The sequence below is a fragment of the Gasterosteus aculeatus genome, chromosome 15 (genome assembly GCF_964276395.1).
Source record: "Gasterosteus aculeatus chromosome 15, fGasAcu3.hap1.1, whole genome shotgun sequence".
NCBI lineage: Eukaryota > Metazoa > Chordata > Actinopteri > Perciformes > Gasterosteidae > Gasterosteus > Gasterosteus aculeatus.
Window position 1 is genome coordinate 16,210,138 of NC_135703.1, and position 27,400 is coordinate 16,237,537.

Here is a 27,400-nt window from a genome sequence, read left to right on the forward strand (position 1 = left end):
GGGTGAGAGTACAGCATGCTGAGTTCAAAACACACACTACTGCATTCCTGGTGGAGGCAGTCACGCCCAGACCTCACCCAGTGTGTATGTGTGTGTGTGTGTGTGTGTGTGTGTGTGTGTGTGTGTGTGTGTGAGAGGTGGGACGGTGTGTGTGGTAATATCTGTGCAGTGTCTCATGTCTGATGACGAGACCACGTGATGACAAAGTAGGAGCCTTGTCGGACTTCTAAGTGCTTCCGTCCAGATGTATACGTTGCTCTATTTAAATCATATCCCGTTCTATTTTTAGGTTTCAGTTCAAATGATGATAATAATTCCTGCACGATCAGCGGATTTAGCAGGCAGCAGCAGGTTAGCTTAGGTTAGATTTGGGTGATTACAGAAAGGAATCTCTTTGGCAAACACATGTTTATGATACCTACATATTTTGATCAGCAGGATAATGAACACCACTGTGATTTCTGAGAATCCAACGCAATCAGCAGGAGTAGGAGGCTAACGTTGGGCTACAAAGCTAAAGGAGGTCTATAAGTTTAGTCCTCTCATTGAGCTTATAAATATTTTTGTATTAACCAAATATGATGCAAAACACAGTATGATGAGGAATGATTGAATTCTAACAAAACAGACATTGAATTCGAGACAAAAGAAGCAGAATTACAAAAATGCTGAAATGTTTGTGTTTTAGGACGCCCCTTTTTTTGAGCATTGGAATATCATCTCCTGATTTTTTTATTCTAGTCATTTTCATCAGCACTCACTGTGAATTTCTCCAGTAAAATATGTGATAAACATCTCCATATTTAATTAGTCCAAACAATCTTCTTTTAGTGTTTATATTGTTATTTTCTTCTGTTTAAGTGTTTGTTTTTCTTGATTTTCATTTGAATTTCCTTGTTACTGAACATACAACATATGAATGCTAAATAAAGGATCTTATTTCTCCACATCATCCTTTAACTCTCTGCGTTTGGTAGAGCACATTTTGAGTCATTATATCTTATTGAAAAGTGTATTGACCTTAACCTAATTAAGCCATCTCTATTACTTTGTTGAGCTAAAAGATAATGCAAAAAATATTTTTTCTACTACATTTTTCTCAGTGAGGACATTAAGGGCTAACTAACTTGTCATCACAGGTATAATATATTTGACGTAATCATTCAAATTTAGAATATTTGTTTCTCTTTAAGACATTTCAAAATATGATTTATGTATTATTTTATTTTATCTCTATCTATCTAAATAAAAGATTAATTTCACAGTATGAATCACAGTGTGTTAGGTCACACATCTCCTCTCTTTCTCTCTCTCTCTCTCTCTATCTCACACACACACCCTCTCTCTCCCCGTGTGTGTGCGTTACAAAGCAGGTGACATTCCATCCCACGCTGTTGCACAGCAGTGACGTGTCCTTTTGTCTCCATCTGAAACACCAGACTCTCAGGTTATATGGGTCTAGTTTGCATAAATTCACTGAAACCTTTCGCAAACAGTTTATTTCACACCATCTGCCCACATGGAGAAACTAGACGGTAATGAAACAACTGCATTATGAGCACAACATTCAAACTATAGGATTACAATGAGCCTTACCAACAAACAGGTCTGCTGCGGTTCAAGTTAAATCGCTAATAATACCCAAACAGCAAGCACCGGGTGCAAGAAGTGAAGCCAACGAATGAATGTCAAAATCGGCGAGCACAAATTACATAATTGTGTGTGTGGGTGTGTAGGTCCCGCCCGTGCTAATCAAACAGCACTGCACATATTGTACTTTTATTCCTATGCTTTCACATGGCTGCTCCGGAGTTTGAGCGAAGCCAGGGCGTCCTCTCTAGAAACTTCTATCGCTGCTCTCCTGCTTGCAGAAATGAGTCAGCAGATTGCATTTCAGATTGCACAGATGACCTCGTCTCGAAGTCACTAGGTTTTTGGAATGTTTTTTTCTTTTTGCACAACCGCCTGAAATAAGATGGAATGGTTAACCCAGGTTGAAGACCTTCTCTACAAGTCCTCCCTAGCAGCGCCCTACGCCCTAAAAACATTCACATACAGAGAGGAAAAACAGAGAAAATACAGAGAGAAATACACACAACCTGTTTCGAGGAACTGCGCCTTTAAACGAGCCGCCAGGGCTGTGACGTCACCGCTACGCAGGCACCAAGCAGAGCGACCAACCGGAGCAGACTTGGCTTAAGTTAAAGCATGTAAAATGTTCAGTGGGAAACCAAAATACAAGACCATGTTTTTTAATATAAGCAAATGAGATGTGAATGTGAGTCAACGTTTGATATGTTGCACCTTAAACATGTTCTTATATGACAAGGTTTCTGCCAGCCCATAAGAATAAACTCAACTCTGCAACTGGAATTAACTTTAATCAGCTCTCTCCAACTCTCCAATGCTGCGCTGATGTTTACTCACATTCAAAGCTTTCAGGATGAGACATCAAACGGATCGTTCAAGTGGAGCTTCAAGCTGAAGTGAGTATACTACAGTCATTCACGTAGAATAAAGTTAATTCTGCAGTCATAAAAACAAAGTTGTCACAGCTGTTATAGACTTGCTGATCTGAACCAGTCCGAACACAGCCCAGACTCACGAGATTCCATATTGCACATAATTTGTGAGGTTGCAACCCAAATTCCTTTAGAGACATAATCTAGCAGACACTTTTACACATAATCATCATAAAATAAGTTGTAAATTCATGCTGAATAAGTAAAATAAGAATAATTCCACAACAGGCGAACCGATAGACATAATGAAAATGCAACAAGCTCACATGAGATAATATAGCCTGTTAGATAGCCTGTTGACTGGTGACTTTCAAAATGGACCGTATCACTCATCATAGGCACAGTTGTTGGTCTAAAACCTCCAGGTTAAGGTTTGGTTCATTTCAGGCACCTCCCTATTGCTCTGGTCAAACTAACATTAACAACAGCACATTTTCCGGAGAAAATTTGAATGGAGTTGCCGCAATCGGTGCATTGGGTCGCCCGAAAGGATTGTGGCAGCGCAGGTTTCAGCAAAACTTCACGTGTGCAGAAAGGCACAATGCAAAATGTTAATGTCGTGCAATGATTGTTCAGAGTGGGCAACAAAACAAATTGCTAAAGGGTTAGAAAAAGGATCGGGACTGTTGTCAATTAACAACGTAAGAAAACAACATAATCTGACAATGTACGTAACAATGTACAGTAACAATGTACGGTAACAAAATAACGTCGTCGTGGCGCAGGGGGGTAGAGCGGGTGTGCTGGGAACCGCAAGGTCGGTGGTTCGAGTCCCGGCTGCCCCATGTCTCAAGTCGAAGTGTCCCTGAGCATAACACCTAACCCCTAATTGCTCCCTGGGCAAAATGTGAAAAAGCCATGGGTTTAAAGTGTAATGTAAGTCACTTTGGTAAAAGCGTCTGCTAAATGACCTGTAATGTAATGTAATAACGTGACAACACAATGTAACAGAATTACAAAAGTGCTAATGTAAGGTAACATTGGGAACACCATAAGACGGTATGGTAACAATGTAAGGTAACAAGGTGATGTCCTCGGAGTAACATCCAGCTATTGTCTTCCCACATAGTGTAAACAGACATAAATACTAGAAGTTTTCCAATTTCTTTTACAAACTGGTGACAACAGTCGCTAGTGTCGAAACAAATCCAGATGAGATTAAAACCAATGGTCAGATGGTTGATCATTCTCCCTGGATGTCACAGGCTGGTATCAGCTGTCTTCATCTTTGGGGCACTGGTGGAGTTGGCTCGTGTAGCAGTGTCGGCCTGAGCGTCTCGGCAGAAGAACACAGCGGGGTTCTTACAGGCCCACATGGCCACCTCTCCTCCCCCTCCTGCTTTGCCGGGACTGGAACTGGACAGCCGGTTGTTATTGTTCACGCCCACGCGACTCACGTAGCGGTCCCTTATCCTCTCTGTTCGGTTCAGCCGAATTTCCCGGTTCTGGCTCTGGCCGGAGAGGTATGCAGCAATGTTTCTGGTCCGATAGCCCTCCTCTCTGCTCCGCCCCAGCAACATGGAGATATTGGGGTTCCTCAGAGCGTAGATCAGAGGGTTGATGGCTCCGTTGGCCCAGGCTAGCCAGATGGCCACTGTGTCCATCGCAGGGTTGAACGTGTAGTCCCCCATGGCTGTAACCAGCCCCATCAGACAATATGGACCCCAGCAAAAAATGATGAAGACGATCATAATCAGAACTGTGGTGGCGGTTCGCATTTCACTGTAGAATCGCAGCAAATACGCGTATGTGGTCACTGGCCTGACGCGTATTTCAGAGAGACGAACCGTCTTGCAGATGTTGTAGTGACAGAAGCACATGAGTGAGAAGGGCAGTAAAAAACACACCACGATAAGGCAGACGCTGTAGGCCGTCCCCATGCGGGAGGTCCCAGAGTGGAACACGTACATACAGTGGTAGAAGCCTCGCTTATGGATTTCCGTAGGTGTTCGGACCAACAGATACCAAGGCAGAGAGAAGATCACTGCAGTCACCCACACGGCAATCAACAACTGAGTTGCTTTCTGGGGCCCTATCTTTGCCTGTGGCTGCCTGACTATGGCATAGTACCTGTCAAAGGAGATCAAAGTCATAGTCAAGGTGGAGATGATCCCAAAGCAGCTGTTAAAAAAGCCGTTGGCCACGCAGAGCCGATCTCCGAACATCCAGGTGCCATCCTTGCTGAAGAGCATGACGAAGGAGAAGGGCAGACACAGGATGGCCGTGAGGAAATCGGACAGCGACAGCGACATGATGAATGCGTTGGTCACCGTCCGCAGCTGTCGGTGCTTGATGATGACGACGACGACAGCGGAGTTGCCGAGGCTGGAGAGGAGGAAGATGAAGAGGAGCACCAGGGCCTGGGTCGCCACCGCGACACCCTGCAGAACGGAGTTACTCTCGGCGGCGCTCAGCACCGACGGGGTGGACGCCTGGTGGCCGAGCTCGCTCGCCCGTTGAGCTCCGAAAGTCGTCAGGTTTCCTGTGTTCCCCACTGTGGCCTGTGTGGTGGCGGTCACTAAGCTGGTCACTATGGAAACAATCCTAAGAGGTGGAAAGAGGTAGAAACTGTGGCAAAAAATAACAACACTATATGTTCTTAGAGCACTTCATCGTATCCCAATATTTTTTTTATTTTTTGATACTAGATTCTAGTTCTTAAATTGTGAATGGTGTCAAAAAGAACAGTAGAGCAACTTGGCTAAATCCATACAACAATTATGTTTCAAATCACCGCAACATGGTCGAAAACTATTTTCTCCATTTAATGGGCTGCCTGGGCCAAGTGGGATGAGTGTCGCGATCCCTCTCATGGAGCTTAATAGATGAAGATATCAACATTTGTAGTTATATGCAGGGTCTAAAAACTGCTAACATGAGGCACTGCTTTCATAATGACCGCAAGGGTTACAGACTTTCTCCTTCAACACTGCACTGAAAAACGTTTCTGAGGATCTTAGGAAAGAGCCAATATCCTATTTTTTTCATGGCCATCAGTCGACTCCATGTTAGAAATCTGAAATGAATTCCACCAGCTATTCATATCTCTGCTGAAATTAGCAAGTTTCTCTATTTCGACAGTTAAATGTAGTATGTATATATAAATTATGAAATATTATGTGGAATTTGTGTATAACTTGGTTACCTCGAGTGATTCACTCACACGCAAATGTGTAAAGTGCAATATGATTTTCAAAGTAGGAGGGATAGTGGGTGGACTGAGGGAGCTACCTCGACACAGCAGGTGAGGGGGTGACCAGCTGGTTGGTGAAGCTCGGACCGGAGGGGTCAGTCATGTAGGTGCTGCCGCTGCTGCCCCGCAGGGGAGGGCCAATGGGCGAATCCATCAATGAAGCGGGAAAGCAGCACGGGAGTCATCCATTCAGATTACAGCCATTCCACGATGGTTTCATCATGCAACACTTCCTCCTCCATTTGTCATTTTCATTTCCTCCAGATTCTCCAATGGGTGAAGGGAAAACAAAATGGGACGTCAAATTGGTGTCCATGGGCTAACACTGTTTTAAAAACACATATGATGGATCCCAATGTTTTACAACACTGTTAGGGTTGATTATATGTAAACTAAGTATGCCCCATTGTTGTAACCGCTCTGCATTGTGTAGGCCATTAATGTCCCATAGAGACCAGCTCTCAGGACGAAGAGCACATGGACACGCAAGAGAACCTCATAACAAGTGTACAGACTCTCTGGTTTGTGTTTCATTGTAATTATCTTGTTAGACATTTATTTGTCATTTGCATTTATTTAAATTCAACAAATATAGAAGTAAATCTGTGTCATCGGATTTTGAAAGAAAAAGGTGATTGAATTTCTAGCACTGAATATTTATGCATTGAAATCATGTATCTGAAAGTTTTTCAACGTTAAAATATACAACTGCAAAAAACTCGACCGCAAATAATTAAACCGAAAAAATTCAATGAATTGTGACAAACATTTGTTTGACGTGATTCGAAAATGTCCTTTGGCCCAAAATGAAAAGAAACCCCACAGCTGTTGATGGGTTAGCATAATGTTTCCCAAACAAAGACCCCCCCCCCCCCCCCTCCACAAATAAAAATAAACTCACTGTTTCTTCATAGGAGCAGTTCAAGTACAAACCCGGAAGTTTGCTATTTGTTTACATTCCGTTAGAGAAAACGGCCAAAGTCGCATCACGTTTGCTAACATTTGCATAAACGCCGTTATTCGCTCGTGACGTGCTCCCTGTCGTCCTCGTGCCGTTACCTCAGACTGACTTAGTACCGGTGCGTCCACGCTGCGCCTCTCCATCCGTCCCCCCCGCTCTCCGGGTCCCGCCTCGGCCCCTCTGGCTGCGACCCCCAGGGACGCACGGAGGGTCCCCGCTGGTCCGCAGGCTCCTCACGGTGTGGCCTCTCGAGGAGAACCGAGTCAGTCCATTTGTGCTAAAAGGAAAGAGACTCCAGCTCGGACCCTGTTGGAAACTAGGACTATTCTTCTCTATATCTCCTTCATAACAGACCGAGACCCGCGTCACACCACCCAGGTGGGGACGCGATCTGCACGAGCTCACCAACTCGCATATCTCTCTCTCTATGTGTCTCAGTCTCACTCTGTCTGTCTCTTTCTCTCTGTCCCTCTCTCGTGCCCTTTCTACCTACAATCCCATGCTCTCGCTCTCCCTCCGAAACCACGCCCCCCTGTTATGGACGCGCTTGTTTCTTCATGTGACGTGTGATGCAGTTGCCATGGTAACTGGTGATAGATTTCTTCATCCCTGTCCCTTGTAAAATGGCACAACAAGGTGTTTATAAAAGATAGCGTTGAGAACGGGACATAGTCACATCAGTCTGACATTTCCGGGGCCAGTAGACAAGTTAGACGTGAAAACAGAAGCTGCACAACAAAGCACGAGCATTCTGAATAAAGCACAGTATGATGTCCTATTGGAGTCAAATAAATCTAAATAAACAACGTTAGCCAATTAGTGACGTCGGCTCGGTGCACTTCCCCTCTATGTTCTTGAGGAACAGGCATTAAAGCGGTCAATGGCAGCCTTCAACATTGCATTATGATGTGTAAATATTGAGTTACATTTCAATTGCGTAGGTGGCCCCTTGCATAGTGACCTCTGCCATCAGAGTAGGAATGTGGGTGAACAGATATTGATAGCATGTAGTGGACAGAACTCTTAGTGGTCGGGAGATTGGAAAGAGTCCGGAAATTCTATCAACCTTTTACAACCTTTTTCTAGTGACACACGGTTTCTAAGTGAGAAATACAAATTGAGAATGACAGAGTCACTGAATGCACGGACAATACAACCTATTGAAATAACAACATTTTCCTTTTGGGACGTGAGGGACATGTAAATTGTAATTCCACCAATGAAAATTATTGCACCATATTGCCTTGAAGTTTTGTCAATTTTTGTATACAGTATTCTGAAGTGAAGTTCACTTTTACGTAAATTCGCTTCAAAGCCTGGTGTTCGTTCTTTCTTTTCCTACACAGTTAATTCCGGCATTAGTGGGAACACCTAGACCATGAGAATGCAGGGCTTTAACAGTAAAAAACAATAATTTGAACAAATCGTATAACTGAGACAGACACTGGGATATCTAGGTTTAGTACAAAGGCAGAACTCTTGTTTATCTATTTATATCTAAGAATGTGGATAATGCTAGGTATTTTGAATAACGCAGCCATACAATACGATGAATGCAGGCTACTGGATGTAAGCCATTATTGTTATCAGTTTTTTCTATTTAAAAAAATCGAGAAAAAATATTGTAAATTAGTCAAATGAGTTCATAACATTTAACTTCCACATTCTGGAGAAAATAGATGCGTATGTGCATTTATATTTTTTATGTGCTCACTTTAGTCTTTCTTTTTATCCAAGTGTAGAATTTTAATACAAATAAAATAATAATAAAAATAGTATTGATTACTCTTTTTTAATCATTAGATTTTTTTTACAAGATTTTATTCATGAGAGCTGGTAAATGGGCCGCTTTTATCATTGACTACTGTTTTAATGTTATCGATATTCTGTCACTGTTGTAACTTTCAATAAAGTTGTTTCAACACGCAATGTCCGGTTTTGCTCATTTTCACTTCCGGTTGGCGTATAAATTAGCCACCAGATGAAATTAAAGTAAAGCCGAGGCCTTGTTTGATTCATTATTGGGCGCATAATGGGTGAGTTAAATTCCTGTTACATTTTTTCATGGAAAGACAGCGTTAGTTTGAGTGTAACGTCGCACATTTTACCCCCGTGGGCTCAAACAGCCGGAAGCCAGCTAACAGCTAAAAAAAATCCCGAAGCACCGACTCTCCCGTCAGCGGGAGCGATGGAGGCAAACACACCGACCCGTGTGTCCGTGATACACCGAGCATTCTGCCGGTTACAAACACGTGCTAACAATACAGCTCGTGGTTGTGTCAGTCGCGTCCCACAAAGCCCCACGTTTCTATTGAAATAAACATTAACGTTAGCTGAGCTGCTTTATCTCAGTAAAATAAGCATTGCTGTAATGTGTGAGAGGATGAGAGACTTCTGACCGGTGCATTAGTTAACTCCTGTCCGGCAGCGTATTGCAGACCGTGTGCATGGACCATGAAAGCTCAGAATGGATGGAACACATGTGTTTAGATTTCTAAATAATAACAAATGTCTACTCTAATGCTCCCACGTGTTTGTGTGTCCCCGTAGCCGTGTCCATAAGCTCAACATGTCCAGGCACATACTGTGGCAGGATGTTGGTGAACGGATCAGTGGAGGGAGACTGTGGTGTGAGTATGGGTTTTGTGCTTGTCTGTTAGTGATGGTGGTATGAAGCTCCATGAAGCACTCAGGCTCTCCATCGTGTTGATGGCCTGAGGCTTCATGGTGCCATCAGGTGGATGACGAATGTCAACAGGCAGAGTGATGCTCCTGACGGCACGGCTTTGAATAAATCAATGAATGACCTTGGTGATTTCAATACACAAATCAGGAACTTATTAATATGGTGGCTGTTATATTAAATTGCTGGGGTCAAAAGGGAAAGTGGAAACAAATTTAAATGTGCTTGTGTTAGTTGCAGAACGTTTTATTTATTTTGACCCATTGTGTTTTGCTGCACCTTTTTACATTTGGTATCACAGTCCAAACCTGTGAACCATTTCCTCAATCAGTCGGGTGGTACGACTCGCTCGAGAGGAGGCTTCCAACGTCACCCTGTGTACCACATACGCTCAATAATCAGGTTCCCCTCATGTATGGCTGGAGGAATTATACACCCCATTCCATGTAATCCTGGACGTTGGAGACGGCATTGCGCAATACACACAATACAGTAAATGAATTGATCGATGCATTACTTTAAAGCAAGATAAATGTCTGACAACTGTGATCATCACAGTTGTCAGACATTGATCTTTACATTCAAAATTGATGCGTATTTATTCAAACAGTTTATGTGCAGTTTATATGACTGGGAATGCAAAAACTAATCTGCAACTTTATCCACCATTATAGAAAGAATAATGTCCATAAACCTATCAAATGGGATCTTTCACCAGAAATAAGTGCATTGAATAGCATGTAAAACAATCTTTTTTATCTCAGCTTCTGCCTTTCCTGCCAGGTTTGTCCCCGCGGAGAGCGGGCCAACCTCCAGAATGTGTGTGAGCGCTGCACTGAGTCCCCCGAGCTGTACGACTGGCTCTATCTGGGCTTCATGGCCATGCTCCCCCTCGTGCTGCACTGGTTCTTCATCGAGTGGTACTCCGGGAAGAAGAGGTGAGCCCTCACAGGGGTCCCCGCTTTCGGCTTTCACTAGAATGAACAACCCGTTATTAGTTATTGGTGGTAACCGAGTGACATATTGTCATGTTTAGTGCCACCTCTTTGTTTTCTGGATGTCGTCCTGTTAGTTGAGGTTCCCAGTAGCCAGCAGTAACACACGTGTGACACTTGCACTTTCTTGCTTTGGCACATTTTATACACATCACACTTTCCACACAGGAGACGGGAGGATCAGCTCTAACGTCGCCCACCTCATTGACTCATTTTCTCACACTTTGAAACTGCATGGATATTTCCCTCCACTCTCGCAGTCCCTGTAGGCCAGGAGATTGGAGCTTCTTTAATTATGCATATTTTGTGTCACAATGCAGAAAACATTGTGGGGTTTAAGCAGAACAAACTAAAAGCAGTTGTTATGAACTTGACACGATCGATGAAGTATGTCCTATTTCAACTGAATTGAAATGTGTTGATTGTTTATTTTCTCAGGTAGACAAAAACTAGCGCTTCCCACCATGTAAATCCAACAGTGTTTGCAGTTCAGACTACTGCTCAAACCAAATTCAGTAAACTGGGCGGATTAGGTGTCTGTTTGGGCGTCTGTAGCCTCGCAGCACCGGCAGCGTTTTCACCATTTTGTTTCCACATGAAATATCCCATCCAGAGGATGACTTCCTTTTGCTCTGTGTGTTGCGTGCTGCAGTTCGAGCGCCCTGTTGCAGCACATCACGGCCATGCTGGAGTGTGGCGTGTCGGCCGCGGTCACCCTGCTGGTCATGGAGCCGGTGGGAAAGCTCAGTGTCCAGTCGTGTCGGGTCCAGATGCTGTCGGACTGGTACACCATGCTGTACAACCCCAGTCCAGACTACATCAACACACTGCACTGCACCCAGGAGGCCGTCTACCCACTGTGAGTCCTGACGCTGGGGGAAGATCTTAACTTCAGTCAGTGTGTGTGTGTGTGTGTGTGTGTGAAGGAGAGTTTGTATGGTGACAGGCTCTGAAAAAATCACTGCAGTAGTCATGTACAAAAACATCTTGAAGAGTACTATCATGCTGTATTTAATCTGTAATTACCTATTGTATTACTTTTGTACTACTCTAACTTCAAGTTAAAAGTGGAGCCCCATCGCACCTCCTCCCTTGCAGTGGTGACACGCCTTTGAGGTCTGTGGCTCAGCAGGTAGAGCGGCTAGCAGGCGGGAGGTTGGTGCCGCTCCTGCTTCCCGATCGCCCATGTGGGCCTCTGGGTGCTGCGTAGCAAGCCACCGCTCCTAACGTTGGGTCAAATTAGGGCTGCACGGTATACCGGTATAAGATTTCCGTATGGTATGAATTTCTCACGTACCGTTCATACCGGTGTTACACCATAACCACTGAATGTGTTTTGAATGTGTTTCCTTGAAAAAGCAATAGTGCGATATACCGGGATACCGTCAGAATCTTACTTAATACCGTGATGTGGGTCTTTGGCATACCGTGCAGCCCTAGGTGAAATGTCACCAGTCTAGCTTAATACCTATGACCATCGTGATGAAGAGTTTCTAGTCCATATGGTCATGGTACATGTCAGATCAGTTAGTCCACAATTCATAGCAGAGTAGAGTAAAAAAAACTCCTCCAGCCACTCAAGGGTCTTTAACACTACAGGTCATCATTAACACCCGTTCCTACCCTGATGACAGGAGGTATTTGCAGATGTATAAATGTAACTAATGGTGCTACCAGATGGCTGCTAGTATACCGGTGACAGATTACAATGTGACATTTAATATTGATTGGTAGTATTTATCATTATTATGCAGGGCTGCTGGTTTTTGGCACAGAACTCTTGACTGCTGATATTTCTCTCCTGTCTTTTCACTGAGCGTGCATTGCTCCTCCTCAGCTACACCATCGTGCTGATCTACTACGCATTCTGCCTGGTGCTGATGATGATGCTGCGTCCTCTGCTAGTGAAGAAGATAGCGTGCGGTCTGGGCAAGTCGGACCGCTTCAAGAGCATCTACGCCGCTCTGTACTTCTTCCCCATCCTCACCGTGCTGCAGGCCGTGGGAGGAGGGCTGCTCTGTGAGTGCTGCCCATGTGACTTGCTTCACCCGGGACCCAGAATGCTGAATGGCTCAGATTGACCGGTGCTGCTGTGCTTGTCTGTTTCAGACTACGCGTTCCCCTACATCATACTGGTCCTGTCTCTGGTCACACTGGCTGTGTACATGTCTGCCTCTGAGATACAGGTAACAGCACTCAACATCAGCTGTACTTGGGTGAGAAGTTGTTTGGACCTCAAAAGTCACTGACAAGGTGTTTGTGATGTCATCAAGTGTAGAGTGGATTTGCTAGGACAAAGAGCTAAGAAAAAATGTTCTAGGTGGCAGCAAGGGAACCCTGGGTAATGTTCTACCGGTTCCACCATTGGGATACAAAAAGTGTGTGGGTCATGTGTGGACAAAAACCGAACTATTTGTCACGGTTTGGGTTAATGTCTGGTTTTATTTTGTAGTTTCCTTCCTCTGTTCTCCTTGGGTCACGTCACTTCCTGCCTTGTCCTGTCGTCCGCTGTGATTGTCTGTCATGTCATGATTGTTCCCAGCTGTCTCCAATCACCTGCACCTCCCTTGTGTATATAAGCCATGTGTGACTCTTGTCACTTGTCGTGTCATTGTTCATTGTATGGAAGTCCTAGTCCCTGTCCACAACCACAATCTTGTTCTCGTTCATGGTTCCTGTCTTCGTTTTTTGCCTTTTGCTTTTGAAAACCTTTTTGACAATTAAAGTCCCTTTTCTTTTTGAAAACTCTGCGACCCGAGTCCTACCTTCCCCGCCATGCAGCTTCCTGACACTATGGAGGAGCTGGACAAGGATTTGGCATGACTTTGAACATTCCCCATTTCTAAATTGTACTTCTTGATAGAGAAAGATGTGGAATCAGCTTCTCCATACGGATGGTTTATGGACTACAACGTACAAATGTGTTTTGTTTCTTATGAGCCGCCCGGCTAGTTTGCCCTTTGTTGGACGATTCATTGAAAACGTCCCTCAGTGCAGGATGTCTTCAAACGGAAGACAAGGGTCAATGTGATTGTAAACCGTCCACTGCTTATGTTTATTGGAGGAATGATTAGTTCTGACCTGTCTCCCCCCCTCCACCATCCCCAGTCGTTTAAGAACCTGACTGCCAAGAAGAAGCGCCTGGTGGTCCTGTTCAGCCACTGGCTGCTCCACGCGTACGGCATTGTCTCCATCTCCCGACTGGACAAGCTGGAGCAGGACCTGCCGCTGCTGGCCCTGGTGCCGGGCCCCGCCCTCTTCTACATCGCCACCGCCAAGTTCACGGAGCCCAACCGCATCCTGTCTGAGGGCGGTAGCGGACACTGACTCTGCTCCCAGCAGGTTCCATCAGCGATCTCTAAACAGGCCGGTGCTCTCTGATCGGTTTATTCATGTAGTTTACTGTACAAACTCGCTTCTCACTCACAGTTAGTGATATCCATCTTCATTCAGAGTAAGTCAGTATTGCAGCAGCTGTGACAGCACGGCCGGGCTGTGTGTTTAATATGTTGGGGTTGGGCTTTCTAGCTTCGGCCCATTTTGAACTCATTAGTGGGCCAGTCACAGCTGTCTTGTTATTTGCGGTCTATTTTTTTCTTTCAAAGTTGGTGGAGAAACTAATCTGAAAATCTGAATATATTGTCTCAAGATTTCCCCACTCGATAAATACACACTTTCTCATTCAATGTTTTTTCTATATTAAAGACATCAAAGCTATGTAGGAACATATATATTATGTGGTAAACAACTAGGATAATACCATTGAAGGAGAAGGTGTGTCCAAACCGTGTGTGTGTGTATACACATGGGAGGCACGAACTCAGCTGAGGGTAAACCTGTAAATAGTGTCACTTCTTTGTATTTTACTCAACTTAATTGTGTGTACATAAAGTAAAATAACTGATATTGTGCTTCTGTTGGCTTATGCAGACACGTTGGTCATGTAAATAACTGTTAATGTTCGAATGTTGAAGTAGGATTTGAAGTTTGTACCCGTGAGCGAAACCTAGCATGAGCACTTTGAGCTATTCTCATAAATGTCAAACAAAAAGCAATGAGACATCACTCATTCCCTCACGTTGTTTATTGGCTCCTCTCATTAGTTTGGCATTTTCCAGAGCCAGTATTTGAAAACCATCAAAAATAAAGTCTGACAGCAATATTTGATTGTGATTTTTCTTTGTTGTTAAATGGAATTAATACAGTAAATGAAGTGTGTGCGCGCATAGAGAAAACAAACATGAGGTTCATATGTTTATTTTGCTGAATGATGCGCTGGAGTCTGACTTCCAACTCAAGTCTTACCAGCAAAACATCTCGCACAAGTCACTCTGACAAAACTCCCTCTTTGAGACATCAAGGTAACACGTGTGGAGAAACTGATACAGAACCAAGAATGTGACATGGTTCCCATTTAATCATCACGGTCTCTTCTGTAGGGCGGCAGTGCCAACCCCTTCATAACAATCCCTGAGGATTGGTTTCTCAGTAGGAGGACACATGCCCTGGGAGACGCTTACACTGGTAGTGAACTTCAAAGTTCGCGTGAGGACCACAGCTCAGTGTGGGGGCAGTTTGCCTGGATGCCTTGCATCACCAGAGGGAAATACTGTATGTAGGTGACACCTGAGACCATGACGACGTCTAATGAAAACAATGCAACTGTTGTGAAATTAAATCATGACGTTTTTATTCGACAATAAAAACTCATGGATATGAGGGTGACTCGGAGGAGACTGGGTCGCGCTCCTGCTGCAGTTTGATAAGTGTCCTGATTCAGCTTTACATCTTCGATTAAGGATTCTTCAGACTAAACCCTGAGCCGGAGGAGGATGGTGAGTAAGATGTGATATGACTAATGAACAACGGTACTCCACTAACGTGGAGGGCTGTGTTAAGTTACTTCTGATGAAAACAAAAGGTTCTGGATTTTCGCCACTTCAATAATAAATAATAATAATAAAAGCCTTTGAATAACTAAATCATGTAATTGTGAAAAGTTGTTAGGAAGGGATATGTTGTAAAGCCGCTCCTGTGACCCTTAATGACTCCGATCAAGTATTAAAATGTCACGTCTTGACTTATCTAGAAGTGATAAGCAGAAAGAACCAGGTTGTTCCTGGGCATCGCTCTGCACAGCTATCACTCATCTCGACGCAGGACTGGATGGGAATAGCTGCTGGAATTCGGAAATCGTCGTTTCTCCACCGCGGGGAGTGTGCTCACCTGTGTGTGCGCTCAGTGTCTGTGTGCCGCCTAACATGAAGATAGGGGAAACACTGCATTAGCTCCTACATCAGCCATTAGTATGTTGTATCTATCGCATAGATCTTACAGTGCGTTATGATTGCTTATTGGAGTCATATCTATTTGTGTGAACGCAACATTAACAACCTGCATGTTAGAGAAGATGGAGATGGTTCCTGAGAGACAATGTGTTCCTTTAATTCAGCTGATCAATGCTATCACTCCAAAGTAGCGCTTTGAATCGTTTCAAGAAACCTGTTGGAGCAAGCACCACTCCCCGCCCTCCATACCTCTAAAAGCATAGACCCACTGCGTGAGGTCCTGCACACCTTCAAAGCGTCAAACAAAGAAAAACAGCAGGCTCCGCCCCTCCGCCCTCTTCACTTCTGGATGTAGATGATGATGATGCACACGGTGCCCACCAGCCCCAGGGCCTGGATTCCCAGGAACCAGAGCAGCATCCAAAAGAACACAATCACCACCGGTTCCACGATCTTCTCCCCAAAGTACATCTGGGCGAAGCCCATCCGCCGCAGGCACTTGTTGAGCGTCCCGAACAGGTTGCCCATGCGCTCGCAGTCGTCGAACCGAGGCTCCCTGGTGGTGGGGTCGTCCACGTGGGGCCACCAGGTGGCGGGATCGCGGATCCGACTGCCATCAACCTGTGGGGACGAGGTTCAGATTGGTATTGGTTCACTTTGAACCAATAAAACCTTTATTAGGACATGCCTAGAACATTATACCGCTGCACGGTGTGGCCAAAAATCCATATCACGGTATTTAGACAGCTTCTCCCACCAGAGACTTGACAGACTGCAATAAATCGTTTTCTGATCTAACATAATTTACGTCGGATTTTCCAAAACCAAAAACACTACAAAAAGACACTGCTCCTCTCTTGGGCACAAGTTGTGTTGGTGCATCTCTGGTCTCTCGTTGTTCCTCCTGTTTTGCTCTTTTCTGTGTTTTCGTGTAGCAGCAGAGTTACTTCTTGTTGTGACCTGTATAGCATGCAGTTCGTTAAATGTACAATTATTAGTGTTACAAATTGTGTATGTGTCACAAGCTGTTGGGTCGTGGTGTTTTACCCTGTTAAAGAGTGTTTGTTGTTGGTTATTCATTGTTGTTATGAAGTTATAACCATGACTCAATCAGAACACACGTAAGACAAGTAGCTCCGGCCGATGGCCGCTTCGCCATGACGTGTAAAAATAAAATCAGCCTAACAATAATGGGCTACACAGTTTCCGCGTGTAACAACTGTATCAACCAGTAATTACAGTGACTTCCGCATTTTTTGCCTGGGCAATTCCCAGAATGCATTGTTAAAAAAAGAGAGCCGATTCTTTTTTTAGTGGCCGATTCCTCGCAAAGAGCACTGACCAGAAGTGATGTCACTACATTTCAGACTTAAGTGGGCTACTTATCAGGCTTGGAGTGTTTACTGACCAGTGTTAATAATTGATTATCACCTCATCATACAAGCTGTATTAGGCCTCTATATGAAAGCCTTGTATGGATGTTGCAAAAAACAGCTTGTGAACCCTTTTATTTTCACCACACTTCATCTGTTCCAGGAGGTGCCATCTTATTTCATCATTTTCTACAATGCATGTACTTTGGTCATCTTACTTTTTAAAATACGTGTCTCTGAATTACTTTTGAGCCTTATTCCTAAACATTTATAGACCACATACAGTCTGTGCAATCTTCTTTGATGAGTTTACAGGACTGCTGTCTACAATCTGTAGTGATCTTGACTGTGTCGTAACTGTTGGTAAATTTTAATATCCCTGTTGATAATCCCCAGGGCCGAGGGCCAATAGAACCATGTGGTGTCCTTGATATGATCTGACACAGCGCGTGACAGGACTCTTCACCTAATCATCACCAAAGTGTCTAAACATTCTCATGGCTTTATAAAAAAGTATTATATTATCATTTAGAACTGAGAAATGCAAGGCAGCCCTTCTTCTGTGACATCATAACCAAGAACAATAACCATAACAATATACGTGCCTTACTTTCCACAAACCCTCCAGTGACAGCAGCTGCTGTACCTGAGACAATATACCAATGTCAGTGTTTCTCCTGCCATTATAACAGGGGGACACCTGCGCAATATATATATATATATATATATATATATATATATATATATATATATATCTTTTTTAAAGTTAAACATTTCATATATTTTTTCTTATATTTTTTTCTTATGTTTTTCTTCTTGTCATCTGAAGTTGTAAACCTAGGGTTTGGATAAAGCCAGTGAACAAATCAAAGACTGGGCTTGCTGGAATTTTCTTCACTTAAACAGAGAGAAGTAGTGGACAAGGATAAACCATATTAAAAAACACAAACAAAGCAGAAATCTAGGTGTAGTTATGGATTAACTCATTATGATCAGCCATAAAAAGACAATTATAAAATCAGCCTCTCACCTAAAAAATATATGGATGGGGAAATATTTGCATTCATCTTCAGTAGACTGGACTATCTTAACAGTGTGTTCACAGGTCTCTCTAGAAAGTCAATCAGAACTCTGCAGCTCGAGTTCTCACTCAGACCAAGAAAGTTGATCACATCCCTCCAGTTCTGAGGTCTTTACTCTGCCTTCCTGTCCAACAATCCGGCCATTGGTCTGTACTAAAGCACTGAATGGTTTAGGGGCAAAATACACGTCTGAGACTTTTAGCCGCTTCAAATTATGAGACTTTTCTGTTGGCGTCTGCTTTAATTGAACCAGATTCAAAGATATTGCATTTCACTACGGTATTGTATTTCTTAAACTGTACTGCACTTTGCCTTGTGTTGAAATGTGCTATACAAATAAACGGGTCTCGCTGTCTTTTCTAACTTGTTGATGACAAGGCATCTCTCTGGCCTTCGGCGCCACTGGCCCCCTATGTGTGATGGAACCGACTCAGACATCCCACGGTGGGCTCCAATCCCGATGACGGAGTAATGATTCACCTCCTCACTGAAAGGGAGCTTTCTGATGTATATTTATACATACACTCCACCTGTGCACAACGGCCCCCAGACACATGGGGACACACAACCCTGTGTGTGCAGAACTCCCTGATACATCGGTGTGATTGAGGGCTTGAGTCAAAGGTCGTTAAACCAGCAAATGATTACAAGATATAACTCTCATGCACCCGATGAGGAAATAACCCCAACTTCATAGAAAACGCGGTTCATTTAAAAGTCGACACGAGTTCATAGACTTAGTAGAAAGTGCATTTCAGATGAAGAGATGTGTGAATAACTGTTTAATGATCAGTTCCATCATGGAGCCTCTTACAGGCCTAGGTTAACTTAACGTTAAATCCCGGCGGGTTTGAAACCCTCCTCTCCGTCGCAGGAGGAGTCGTGGGACACTGAACTGAAAGCTGTCATAACTGAAGAGGAGTAACGTTAAGTCGGTAACTTATATGTGATTTAGCTGGTTTATCTCCGGTAAGTCCTGCCCCGCTAGCGTTAACGCCGCCCGTCGGCGCGGCCCGGTCAGCGAGGAGGTCGCGTGACCCGCCCGTTGGAGCACTTCTCTTTACCCGGTGTGACGCCGTCCGTCCGGGCTCTGGCTGAGGAGGAAGCCATCTTCTCTGGGAGTCCGTCGTCGGCTCTTCGTCTTCCCGTCGACGAGCAGCCTGCCGGTCGCTAGCGGGCTGCGTCACAGTGGACATCTCGCCACTTTAGTCCACGGACGGGAACTTCCCGGGAATCAAAACATGCGAGTTGAGTGAATGACAGCACGCACGCGCTCCCAGTACTGTCCGCCTGGAGCCGCGCGCCGCGCGTTCCCGACACATCCGCTGGAGCTCGAACGGCAACTCCCGCGGTTGTGTCGGGAACGCGCAGCGCGCCAAGAGAACCGTCATTCTCGGCAGGTCCGTCGGGGCTCTTCTACTCGAAATTGATTTTTTATGGAAAACAATGTGACAGCTGTCCCTTTTCCTCGTCTTTTTGATGTAACATTTATAGTCGTGTTACATGATGTCAGAAATAATGAAAGTGCTGAGTGGGTTGTTCTTTATGGAATGCCGTTTTAGTCAAAATTAAATAAATACATAAATACATATATACATGAAATATGCATTTGAAAAACATCATGAAATAAATAAATGAGGCAATAAATACATAAATATTAAATACATTTAATTATTTCATGGTGCTTTTATTTCATAATGCCACTTTTCATTTCATGGTACTTTTATTTCATAATGCCACTTTTCATTTCCAGAGACTTTTATTTCATAATGCCGTTTTACATTTCACGTTCTTATATGCAAATCAGGGGGCGTGGCTATATCTCACATTCAGAACAGACAACAGAGCCGTGTGCAAAAAAAGGCTGGCTAAGGGACGTGAGTGTTGACATAATGGAAGACATCGGTGGGCTCCGAGGTAGCATGCTAGCATTAGCAGATCAAATCGCTCAACATGGGTTTTCTGCAGATACGATTTTGACACATACACAGGGGTTTTTGGAAATACTAGGGCGGATAAGTGCTCTTTCAAGATGTATACATAGACGACGAAGTTTTAAATTGTTTAAGACTGATTGAGCACCACCGAAAGATTTCAAATGCATATTTAATGTATTTATGTATTTATTCATTTATGTATTTATTTATTTATTTATTTAATTTTGACTAAAACGGCATTCCATAGTTCTTCCAGTCCACACTCAATAATAAAATAAGTGATGGTATTGGTGGCAGAGATTAGGAGGGGATTAAAGGGAAAAGGTTGCATGGAACCGAGGGTCAGCACCCTCAAATTCGTATATCCTCACATCACATGTTTGATGATGTCACTTCCAGTTTAAAAATAAGATTCATTTTTTTAAACTGCACAGTAAAACGTTGTCTTTACAAATTATTGAAGCAATAAAAAAATATTCATATGTTAAATGCTGTTGGACTCAAATTGTATTTTTTCCCTTTGTAATATACTTGGATTCTATAGTATATTTAGCTCATAACACTTTTATGTATGATGTACAATGCTCAGTTTGAAACACAATACATGGTGGGTTGTTGCCATGAAATTGTCCTTTAAGCCCCCAAAAAGGCCCGTGATTGATGTTGTGATTTGTTCTTCTGACAGCGGGCCTTGGGATTACACTCCATTTGTAAATAGTGTAATCCCAGCTAATCTGGGATTCAGTTTCACACTGCACAGTGGACACGAACCTCCGATTGGAGAAGACTGGGAATATGGAGCTACAAAGTGCCTGTCTGGCTATATGGTTTGCCTGATGAAGGATGTATTTGCTGGGCCTGGTTTACATCTTGCAGTCCCATCTGTTGACGGTCCAATCCTGTCCAGCTCTGTGCGCCTGCACGTTTGGGGACAGTGGAGCAGCAGCGCTCAGGTCGAGTGATGCTGATTTCATTCTCATCTCTGTGTATTTGTGTTTGTGCAAGATATTTTTTGTTGCAGCGCATTATATTTTAATTTATTAAATATTGCTTGCGAATGTTTCCACGCTCGCATGATTTTTGCTCTGGATTTTGACATCAATTTGCCTTCATAATTGAAGTTCTAAGGAGCCAACACCGTGAAATCATGATTCACAACATTTGTTAAATGTAAATATGTTTACAATAAATAGCATCCCATAATACAAAAGAAAGATTTAACATTAGTTTACATTGTTTGGATAATAGCAAATAACATTGGCAGTGACAGTGACTATAATTAACCATTGTAAAATGGTGTGTGAGATTTCACGCGGATGTATTTGCATATTTTATGTCATCTTTACACAGTACTAAGCTTGAATATGATCAAATAGTGCCTCGCTCAGAAAACAGACGTCTTTGTGTTCATCCGTCCAGACTTACACGTGTGTGATTAACCTCCCAGGTCGGTGCAGTGCAGTGATCCAAGAATCTCAGCCATTCCTACAAACGTCCCAGCTGATACGGTGAAACTACGTCTGGAGAAGACCTTGATCTCCAGGGTGCCCCGGGCAGCCTTCTACAACCTGTCGGATCTGCGTTTCCTGTGGCTAACTTACAACTCCATCACATCCATCCACCCCAGCAGCTTTGTCAACCTGAAGGCCCTGCGTGAGCTGCGCCTTAACGGAAACCTCCTGACGTCCTTCCCCTGGGAGGGACTTAGGGATATGCCTCGCCTTCAGACACTAGGTCTCCATAACAACCGCCTGTCCAGCCTTCCTGCCCACGCTGCTCTCTTTCTAACTAACATTACCTACCTGGACCTGTCCAGCAACAGGTGTGTCCAGACAGCATGGAGCCATGGAGCTTATGATACAGAGCATTAAGTGGAATTATGCTCTACTTCTCTCTCCTCAGGCTCACAATACTACCTGTGGAGCTGCTTGACCTTTGGTTTCCTATCACAGGACAACAGGGAGGATCAGCGCAAAGAAGAATTTTGGGTACATTATGTTTTGGGCAGTAGAAACACATTATAAACTGACGCTGACTAAAGAAGCTATCTTTAATTTATACGAGCAAAGACGTCAAGACAGTCTGACAGTATGAGACATGTAGAATGTCTCATAGTAAATGTGTGTTGAAGAGTTACTGTTAGAGGTAATCGGTTTTCCTGTCCATGTTAGCTATCGTAAGCTTAAGTTAGCTAACCTGCATTCTGGGATAGGAGTTGGGTAATAGGGTGCTGTGGGCTCCTTACGATATGGCATGAGATATATATGATGATGATAGTGCCGATGATAGTGCCGAACTAGATACCATCAAGTGGTGTTTAACATACAGTATTTCATTCCCAAGTCCTCACACAGCACTGCTTATTAAGCACCTCAGTTAAGGAAAAAAACATTCTGGATTCTAAAAAAGTGTGCTTGTTACGCAAATTGTAATATTATAGTACATATCTTTTGTATAAAGACTTCAGCATAATAACTCAATGTTGACTTTTTACAAGGGACACAAACAGCGGTCTCCTGAGTAAAAGTCCTGTGTGTGTTGATGTACAATCTCCACATATTGGATAAAACTCGATTTTCTTTTTCACTCCTATTTCACATATGTTATTTTTCAGTCAAACTGTGTTCAGCAGCATTGATGACAGTTTAGATACTCACAGACTCCATTGATTGGGGGTCGTCAAGGGTCCATGTGATGGATTATGAGCAGTGCCCCAACAAACGCAGACTATCACTCTGCCATCATTCGTGTTTATGCCATTTGACGCTACTACACTGAGTCACACAACGATATGTTCTTTGACAAGCCTACTTATTTCAGGCCAAAGGATGATGTTTTTTTCTAACCATTTGCTGCTTAAACTTATACGTCACTGAAGAACCTTCTGGTTCAATTATGGAAAAAGATCTTCCCAAAAGGAAAATATTATGGGATGAGATAACACTGCATTGACTCTGAAAAGCTCCAACCTTCTGCAAGCCAAATTTCTCCATGTACTAGAAATATAAACTGAAATATTAGTAAATAACCGATGAAAAACAGGGTGAAGCTTCTTTCCCGCCACAATTATTACATGTATTTTAGGGTGGTCATGCAGGCCTCTACGCTCCCCTACATCCCTACGACATGTTGAACTGGCGTGTGTGTGACAAGCAAACTGCCTGACATACAGTATGCAGACATCACAGTCACCACCTCTTATTTTAACCTTTCTATTCAAACAAGGTTTCCAATTTATGACACAAACACGAGAATTCTCTAAATGAGTTAATTTGTCATGAATGTCCAGGTCTACATGACAACCCCTGGTTGTGTGACTGCCAGATCTCCATGGTGATGTCATTGTCCATGTCTCTCGGGAGTCCTATCATCCTCATGGACCAGCTGCTGCTATGCCGCTGGTCTCCAGGTCAGTCAGGGATGCTGCTGACTCAGACAGAGCTGTCCCGTTGTGTGAGGCCTTCAGTCCAGCCGGCGGCCACCAGGGTCGTCTCTCCACTGGGCAGCAACGTAATGCTCCGCTGCGACGCCACCGGCTACCCAACACCGACGCTCACCTGGATCAAGACCTCGGCATACAATGGTGAGCAGTCCCAGGTCCCTCTCAGCTGATGAAGGGGTGTGACTTAGATCTGAGCATCAGATATGTTATGTTTTTGTTCTCTCTGCAGATTGCTGCAAACAAGACATTCTCAAAAACTCTGACCAGCTACCAAGGAATTTGGAGAGCTGTAAGTAGGGCTATCTTGATTTTTTTATATCTAGAATTTACATTTATATTATCTTCCATCAATCACAGCCAATTGGCTCAAGTTGTTAGAATATAAATAAAAGCTAGTAATATTATACCACACAATTGCTACATTCATACCAGATGTCAAACTGGACCCAAATGAAAACAATTTGCTGGGGGAGGAAGCCAAACTGATACTCCATTTTCAGCCAGGCAGGAGAGCTGGCATAACTCTTTGAGATCTAAGGCATTGGTTCTCAAATTATTTTTTCAAATTGTGGTTTAAAAAAAAAATAGTGGACCCCTTTTTTGTATATTTGAAATATTCTTTCAGCAGCTTTCGTTGGGTAGGGAACAGGGCCCTGTGTAAATCTCTGGGCTGTACTTAGTGGGAGCTAGCAAAGTGTACTGAGGTAAGATTGTGGAACTTTTTTTATGTTTCAGTTATGCAGCAATCACCTCAGGTGGGCGTTCGCTGGTCGATAATCATACTGAACGGGTTATCATACGAGGATGCCGGAGAATACCGCTGCCAGGCACGGAACATGGCAGGGATATCGGAAGCCCCCATAAAACTCAGGGTGGTTGGTGTCTCGAGACTATTCCGTCTTCCAAAAAAGAAGTCCCAAAAGACTCCACCCAAACCATCGTCAAAATACAGGAAGCCCAACCAGACTCCTACCAACGCCCCCTCAGTACAGGACAATCAGACACTCCAAAGAAATATGGCATCGTCCAATAATAAGACCCAGACGATTCCCAATCTTTCCCCAAAAGACAAGTATGTTAAAAAGCGCAAAACTATCTTAACAGATGCAAAGACCCTAACATCTGTCAAGTCCGAGTCTGTGTTCCTGAAAAACTCTACAACTGCTCCATCGACATAGAAAATTGGTTGAGATACATTGAAGTTGGTTTGGATGTGTCACTTGCTTGACTTCGACAACATACAGAAAATAAAGCTGTAAAACAATACAATTGTTTGTTAACCTCCCTTGTTAGTTTTACTTTCCTTTTCCGTTTGTTGACTCGGTATCCTGTCATTTGAACTTTTTATAAAAAATAAAATGTGCCACAGGATTTCTTTGATTTCTATGGTTTTCTAAAAGAATGTTTTGAAACCTGGAGTTTGGGCTTACACAACTACCAGCCTGCAGTCCGATCTAACTTGCAAGATAAGGCCCCTTTTTTATTTTGTCAGCCATCTTCAACCCTGTCACCAAAAAAGATGCTAAAATCGTCTCTGATATATTAAATGTTGATGCATCTGAACCAAAAATGGGTTTCACAGCCTCAGCTTCCCGTCAGCCTGGTTACAAGCTCGCAGAAACGTGCAGTCCCTCATGGAGAAGAAAGCAACCCCGTGTAATTTGACATTGACCCCCATTACTGCTTCCCACCATTACCGTTACACCTACTTATCGCGCCAGAGCGTTTTGCCACTTCCTTCTACAGTTCATGAGTTCACGTCTCAGTGGAAGCTGACCAGTAGGGGGCATCAGCAGATACAATATGTTGCTGGGCAAGAGCATGTTTTTCATGTAATGTATGAAGAGAAAAAGAACAAATCCAGCTGTTTAAGACTTGCTCTACATTCTCCTGAGAATGAACCACATTTGAATATCACTGTGAGGGAGCTGGAAAGCTCTAGCCTTACTGAGGTGAAAAATACACACATTTGCTCATGTAGGGAAGTTATTTTAAGGAACTCCTACGAATTCCTCTCCCCTTGAGGTCTACTTATGGGTGTGGATTTCATGTCTGAGGGTGCAGCTGCAAAGGCCTAGCTGATGTCAATGACCTTCTCAGCCACATACTGATTTAAAATGTCTACTATTAATAAAAGCTGTAGTGGATGTAGTAGACTAACAATATTAACAGAGGAAGTAATGGTGTCAGCAATACTCATGTGACTAATAATAAGCTAATTATAATTGCATAACAAGGCTTGGACGGTAAAACTGCCACTGCCAAACTTGACCTTAAAGTCGATACAGAGGCAGATTTTACTTGCCATTTCAGAAAATAATTTTAAAGTGCTGAGAAATATACCATAACTAAAAGCTGGTGTAACCAAATATGGCAGCCCAGTAGGTAGAACGTAGAATAGTAGTGCCACGAATGATGAGGTCTGAGATATTACAGTGCATACATGATGGACATCAAGGCATAGTGAAGTGCCGGGCGCTGGCTAAGTGTACTATGTAGTGGCCTTGAGTAAGCAAGCACACCCAGGATGCTGCCAGCATGTGTAAGGACTGTCAGGAGTCCAAGATGACCCAGAAAAAAGAACCTCTGATCAATATCAACAATATGAACAGAACCACCAAGAGAATCTTTCACGATACATAGAAATAGCCAACCTCAATCACATGTCAGGGGAAACCACGAGAGCTGAGCTGAAGAACATCTTTGCTAGATAGATTGCCAATTGAACTCGTCACAGACAATGGTGCCCAATAGTTAGGCAGAGCTTTCATGAAGGTCTCTAAGGAGTATGATTTCCGGCATATCTCTCACTACCCTCAAGAAAACAGGGAGGTAGAAAGAGCTCTGCGGACTGCCAAACATATTCTAAAACAAACAGCTATCTTTGTCTACAGATCAACCCCACTTTAACCTACAGGCATGAGCCCAGCTCAGCTCATCATTGGCAGGCAAATCCTCACTATAGTTCCAACACCGGAGGCCTACAACAACAAGAATAATGTCAGAACTCTACCAGAACTTCAGCCTGGAAACAGTGTGGCTTGAAGCTGAATGATGAGAGTAGCTGGACAAAGTCTGCTTTGGGATTTAAGCAAGGAGACACGCCAAGGCCGAGTCACGCCGATTCTAGACAGAGGAGGTAGTGTGCAGAAACTGTCGCCGTCTGAGACCTCTCCCCAGCCCTTCAGAGACTTTCCAGGAGGGAGGGGATGGATATATGGTAAACGATGGAGGATTGACCTGAAAGATTACTATATCCCTGTCTTTCCCTATGGCTGTCTCACGAACAAAGACCTGCCACAGAGCGATATAATGGCCACATCAGGAATCAGGAATCAGGAAACATTTATTGCCAAAATATGTCAAACATACAAGGAATTTGTCTTGGCGGTTGGTGCGTGACAGTAGACAGAGTAACAATAGACAACAAGACAGTAGTGCACAAGTAATAAAATAAAATGAAATGCTAATTCTATGGGTTAGTAGAATAAGGCTATGGGTTAGTATAAAATAAGAATAAAGTTAGTTAAAAACTAAAAATATTAAAAAAGTTTAAAAAAAAGTTAAAAAAAATAAAGTGCACTATCGAACAAGTGACAAAGTGACGAGTGACGACAAAGTGACGAGTGAGAAATTACAGTTAAAGTGACATGTGCAGTATGAAGGGGAGTGACCAGTGGAATGTCAGACAGTAGGGGACCGGCTCTGTTGATGAGCCCAACTGCCGACGGGAAGAAACTGTTTGTGTGGCGGGAGGTCTTAGTCCTGATGGACCTCAGCCTCCTGCCAGATGGAAGTGGCACAAACAGGTTTTGTCCGGGGTGAGAGGGGTCGGCTATGATCTTTTTAGCTCGCTTCAGAGACCTGGAAGCGAACAAGTCCTGCAGGGACGGCAGATTGCAGCCGATCACCCTCTCTGCAGAG

The 27,400-nt window shown here is 43.6% G+C and overlaps 4 protein-coding genes across 6 annotated transcripts; 2 read left to right on the plus strand and 2 right to left on the minus strand.

The window, feature by feature from the left end:
• Positions 1-1,483: 1,483 nt before the first annotated feature.
• gpr135 (G protein-coupled receptor 135) lies at positions 1,484-7,213 on the minus strand. The gene is made up of 3 exons (XM_040199142.2): positions 6,775-7,213; positions 5,754-5,982; positions 1,484-5,066 (listed from the first exon to the last, which is right to left on the minus strand). Exons 2-3 carry the CDS (start codon positions 5,867-5,869, stop codon positions 3,722-3,724), a joined length of 1,461 nt encoding a protein of 486 aa, XP_040055076.1. The 5' UTR covers positions 5,870-5,982; positions 6,775-7,213; the 3' UTR covers positions 1,484-3,721.
• A 1,364-nt stretch (positions 7,214-8,577) lies between these two features.
• On the plus strand, positions 8,578-14,516 carry jkamp (jnk1/mapk8 associated membrane protein). Its single transcript, XM_040199144.2, has 7 exons — positions 8,578-8,712; positions 9,227-9,306; positions 10,143-10,297; positions 11,007-11,213; positions 12,192-12,373; positions 12,464-12,540; positions 13,463-14,516. Exons 1-7 carry the CDS (start codon positions 8,709-8,711, stop codon positions 13,679-13,681), a joined length of 924 nt encoding a protein of 307 aa, XP_040055078.1. The 5' UTR covers positions 8,578-8,708; the 3' UTR covers positions 13,682-14,516.
• On the minus strand, positions 14,421-19,559 carry fam241a (family with sequence similarity 241 member A). Of its 2 annotated transcripts, XM_078088981.1 has the most exons (3): positions 19,162-19,436; positions 17,621-17,661; positions 15,023-16,263 (listed from the first exon to the last, which is right to left on the minus strand). In XM_078088981.1, the coding sequence occupies exons 1-3, from the start codon at positions 19,205-19,207 to the stop codon at positions 15,982-15,984; spliced, it is 369 nt and encodes a 122-aa protein (XP_077945107.1). In that variant the 5' UTR covers positions 19,208-19,436; the 3' UTR covers positions 15,023-15,981. The 2 variants fall into 2 exon arrangements, with proteins under 2 accessions (XP_040055079.1, XP_077945107.1); XM_040199145.2 differs by lacking the exon at positions 17,621-17,661 and having other exon boundaries at positions 14,421-16,263; positions 19,162-19,559.
• A 1,143-nt stretch (positions 19,560-20,702) lies between these two features.
• Positions 20,703-24,847, plus strand: lrit3b (leucine-rich repeat, immunoglobulin-like and transmembrane domains 3b). Of its 2 annotated transcripts, none has more exons than XM_040200574.2 (6): positions 20,703-20,987; positions 21,482-21,856; positions 21,937-22,022; positions 23,324-23,617; positions 23,706-23,765; positions 24,212-24,847. In XM_040200574.2, exons 1-6 carry the CDS (start codon positions 20,878-20,880, stop codon positions 24,652-24,654), a joined length of 1,368 nt encoding a protein of 455 aa, XP_040056508.1. In that variant the 5' UTR covers positions 20,703-20,877; the 3' UTR covers positions 24,655-24,847. The 2 variants fall into 2 exon arrangements, with proteins under 2 accessions (XP_040056508.1, XP_077945106.1); XM_078088980.1 differs by having other exon boundaries at positions 20,752-20,987; positions 23,444-23,617.
• The last annotated feature ends 2,553 nt before the right edge of the window (positions 24,848-27,400 follow it).

Coding starts and splice junctions, on each gene's coding strand:
- lrit3b (XM_040200574.2), top strand. CDS start 20,878: ATGTATTTGCTGGGCCTGGTTTACATCTTGCAGTCCCATCTGTTGACG. Junction 22,023..23,323: donor AGCGCAAAGAAGAATTTTGG/GTACATTATGTT, acceptor ATGAATGTCCAG/GTCTACATGACAACCCCTGG. Junction 23,618..23,705: donor CAAGACCTCGGCATACAATG/GTGAGCAGTCCC, acceptor TTCTCTCTGCAG/ATTGCTGCAAACAAGACATT.
- gpr135 (XM_040199142.2), bottom strand. CDS start 5,869: ATGGATTCGCCCATTGGCCCTCCCCTGCGGGGCAGCAGCGGCAGCACC. Junction 5,067..5,753: donor CCCTCACCTGCTGTGTCGAG/GTAGCTCCCTCA, acceptor TCCACCTCTTAG/GATTGTTTCCATAGTGACCA.
- fam241a (XM_040199145.2), bottom strand. CDS start 19,293: ATGTCCACTGTGACGCAGCCCGCTAGCGACCGGCAGGCTGCTCGTCGA. Junction 16,264..19,161: donor GACGGACGGCGTCACACCGG/GTAAAGAGAAGT, acceptor TCGTCCCCACAG/GTTGATGGCAGTCGGATCCG.
- jkamp (XM_040199144.2), top strand. Junction 9,307..10,142: donor CAGTGGAGGGAGACTGTGGT/GTGAGTATGGGT, acceptor CTTTCCTGCCAG/GTTTGTCCCCGCGGAGAGCG. Junction 10,298..11,006: donor TGGTACTCCGGGAAGAAGAG/GTGAGCCCTCAC, acceptor TGCGTGCTGCAG/TTCGAGCGCCCTGTTGCAGC.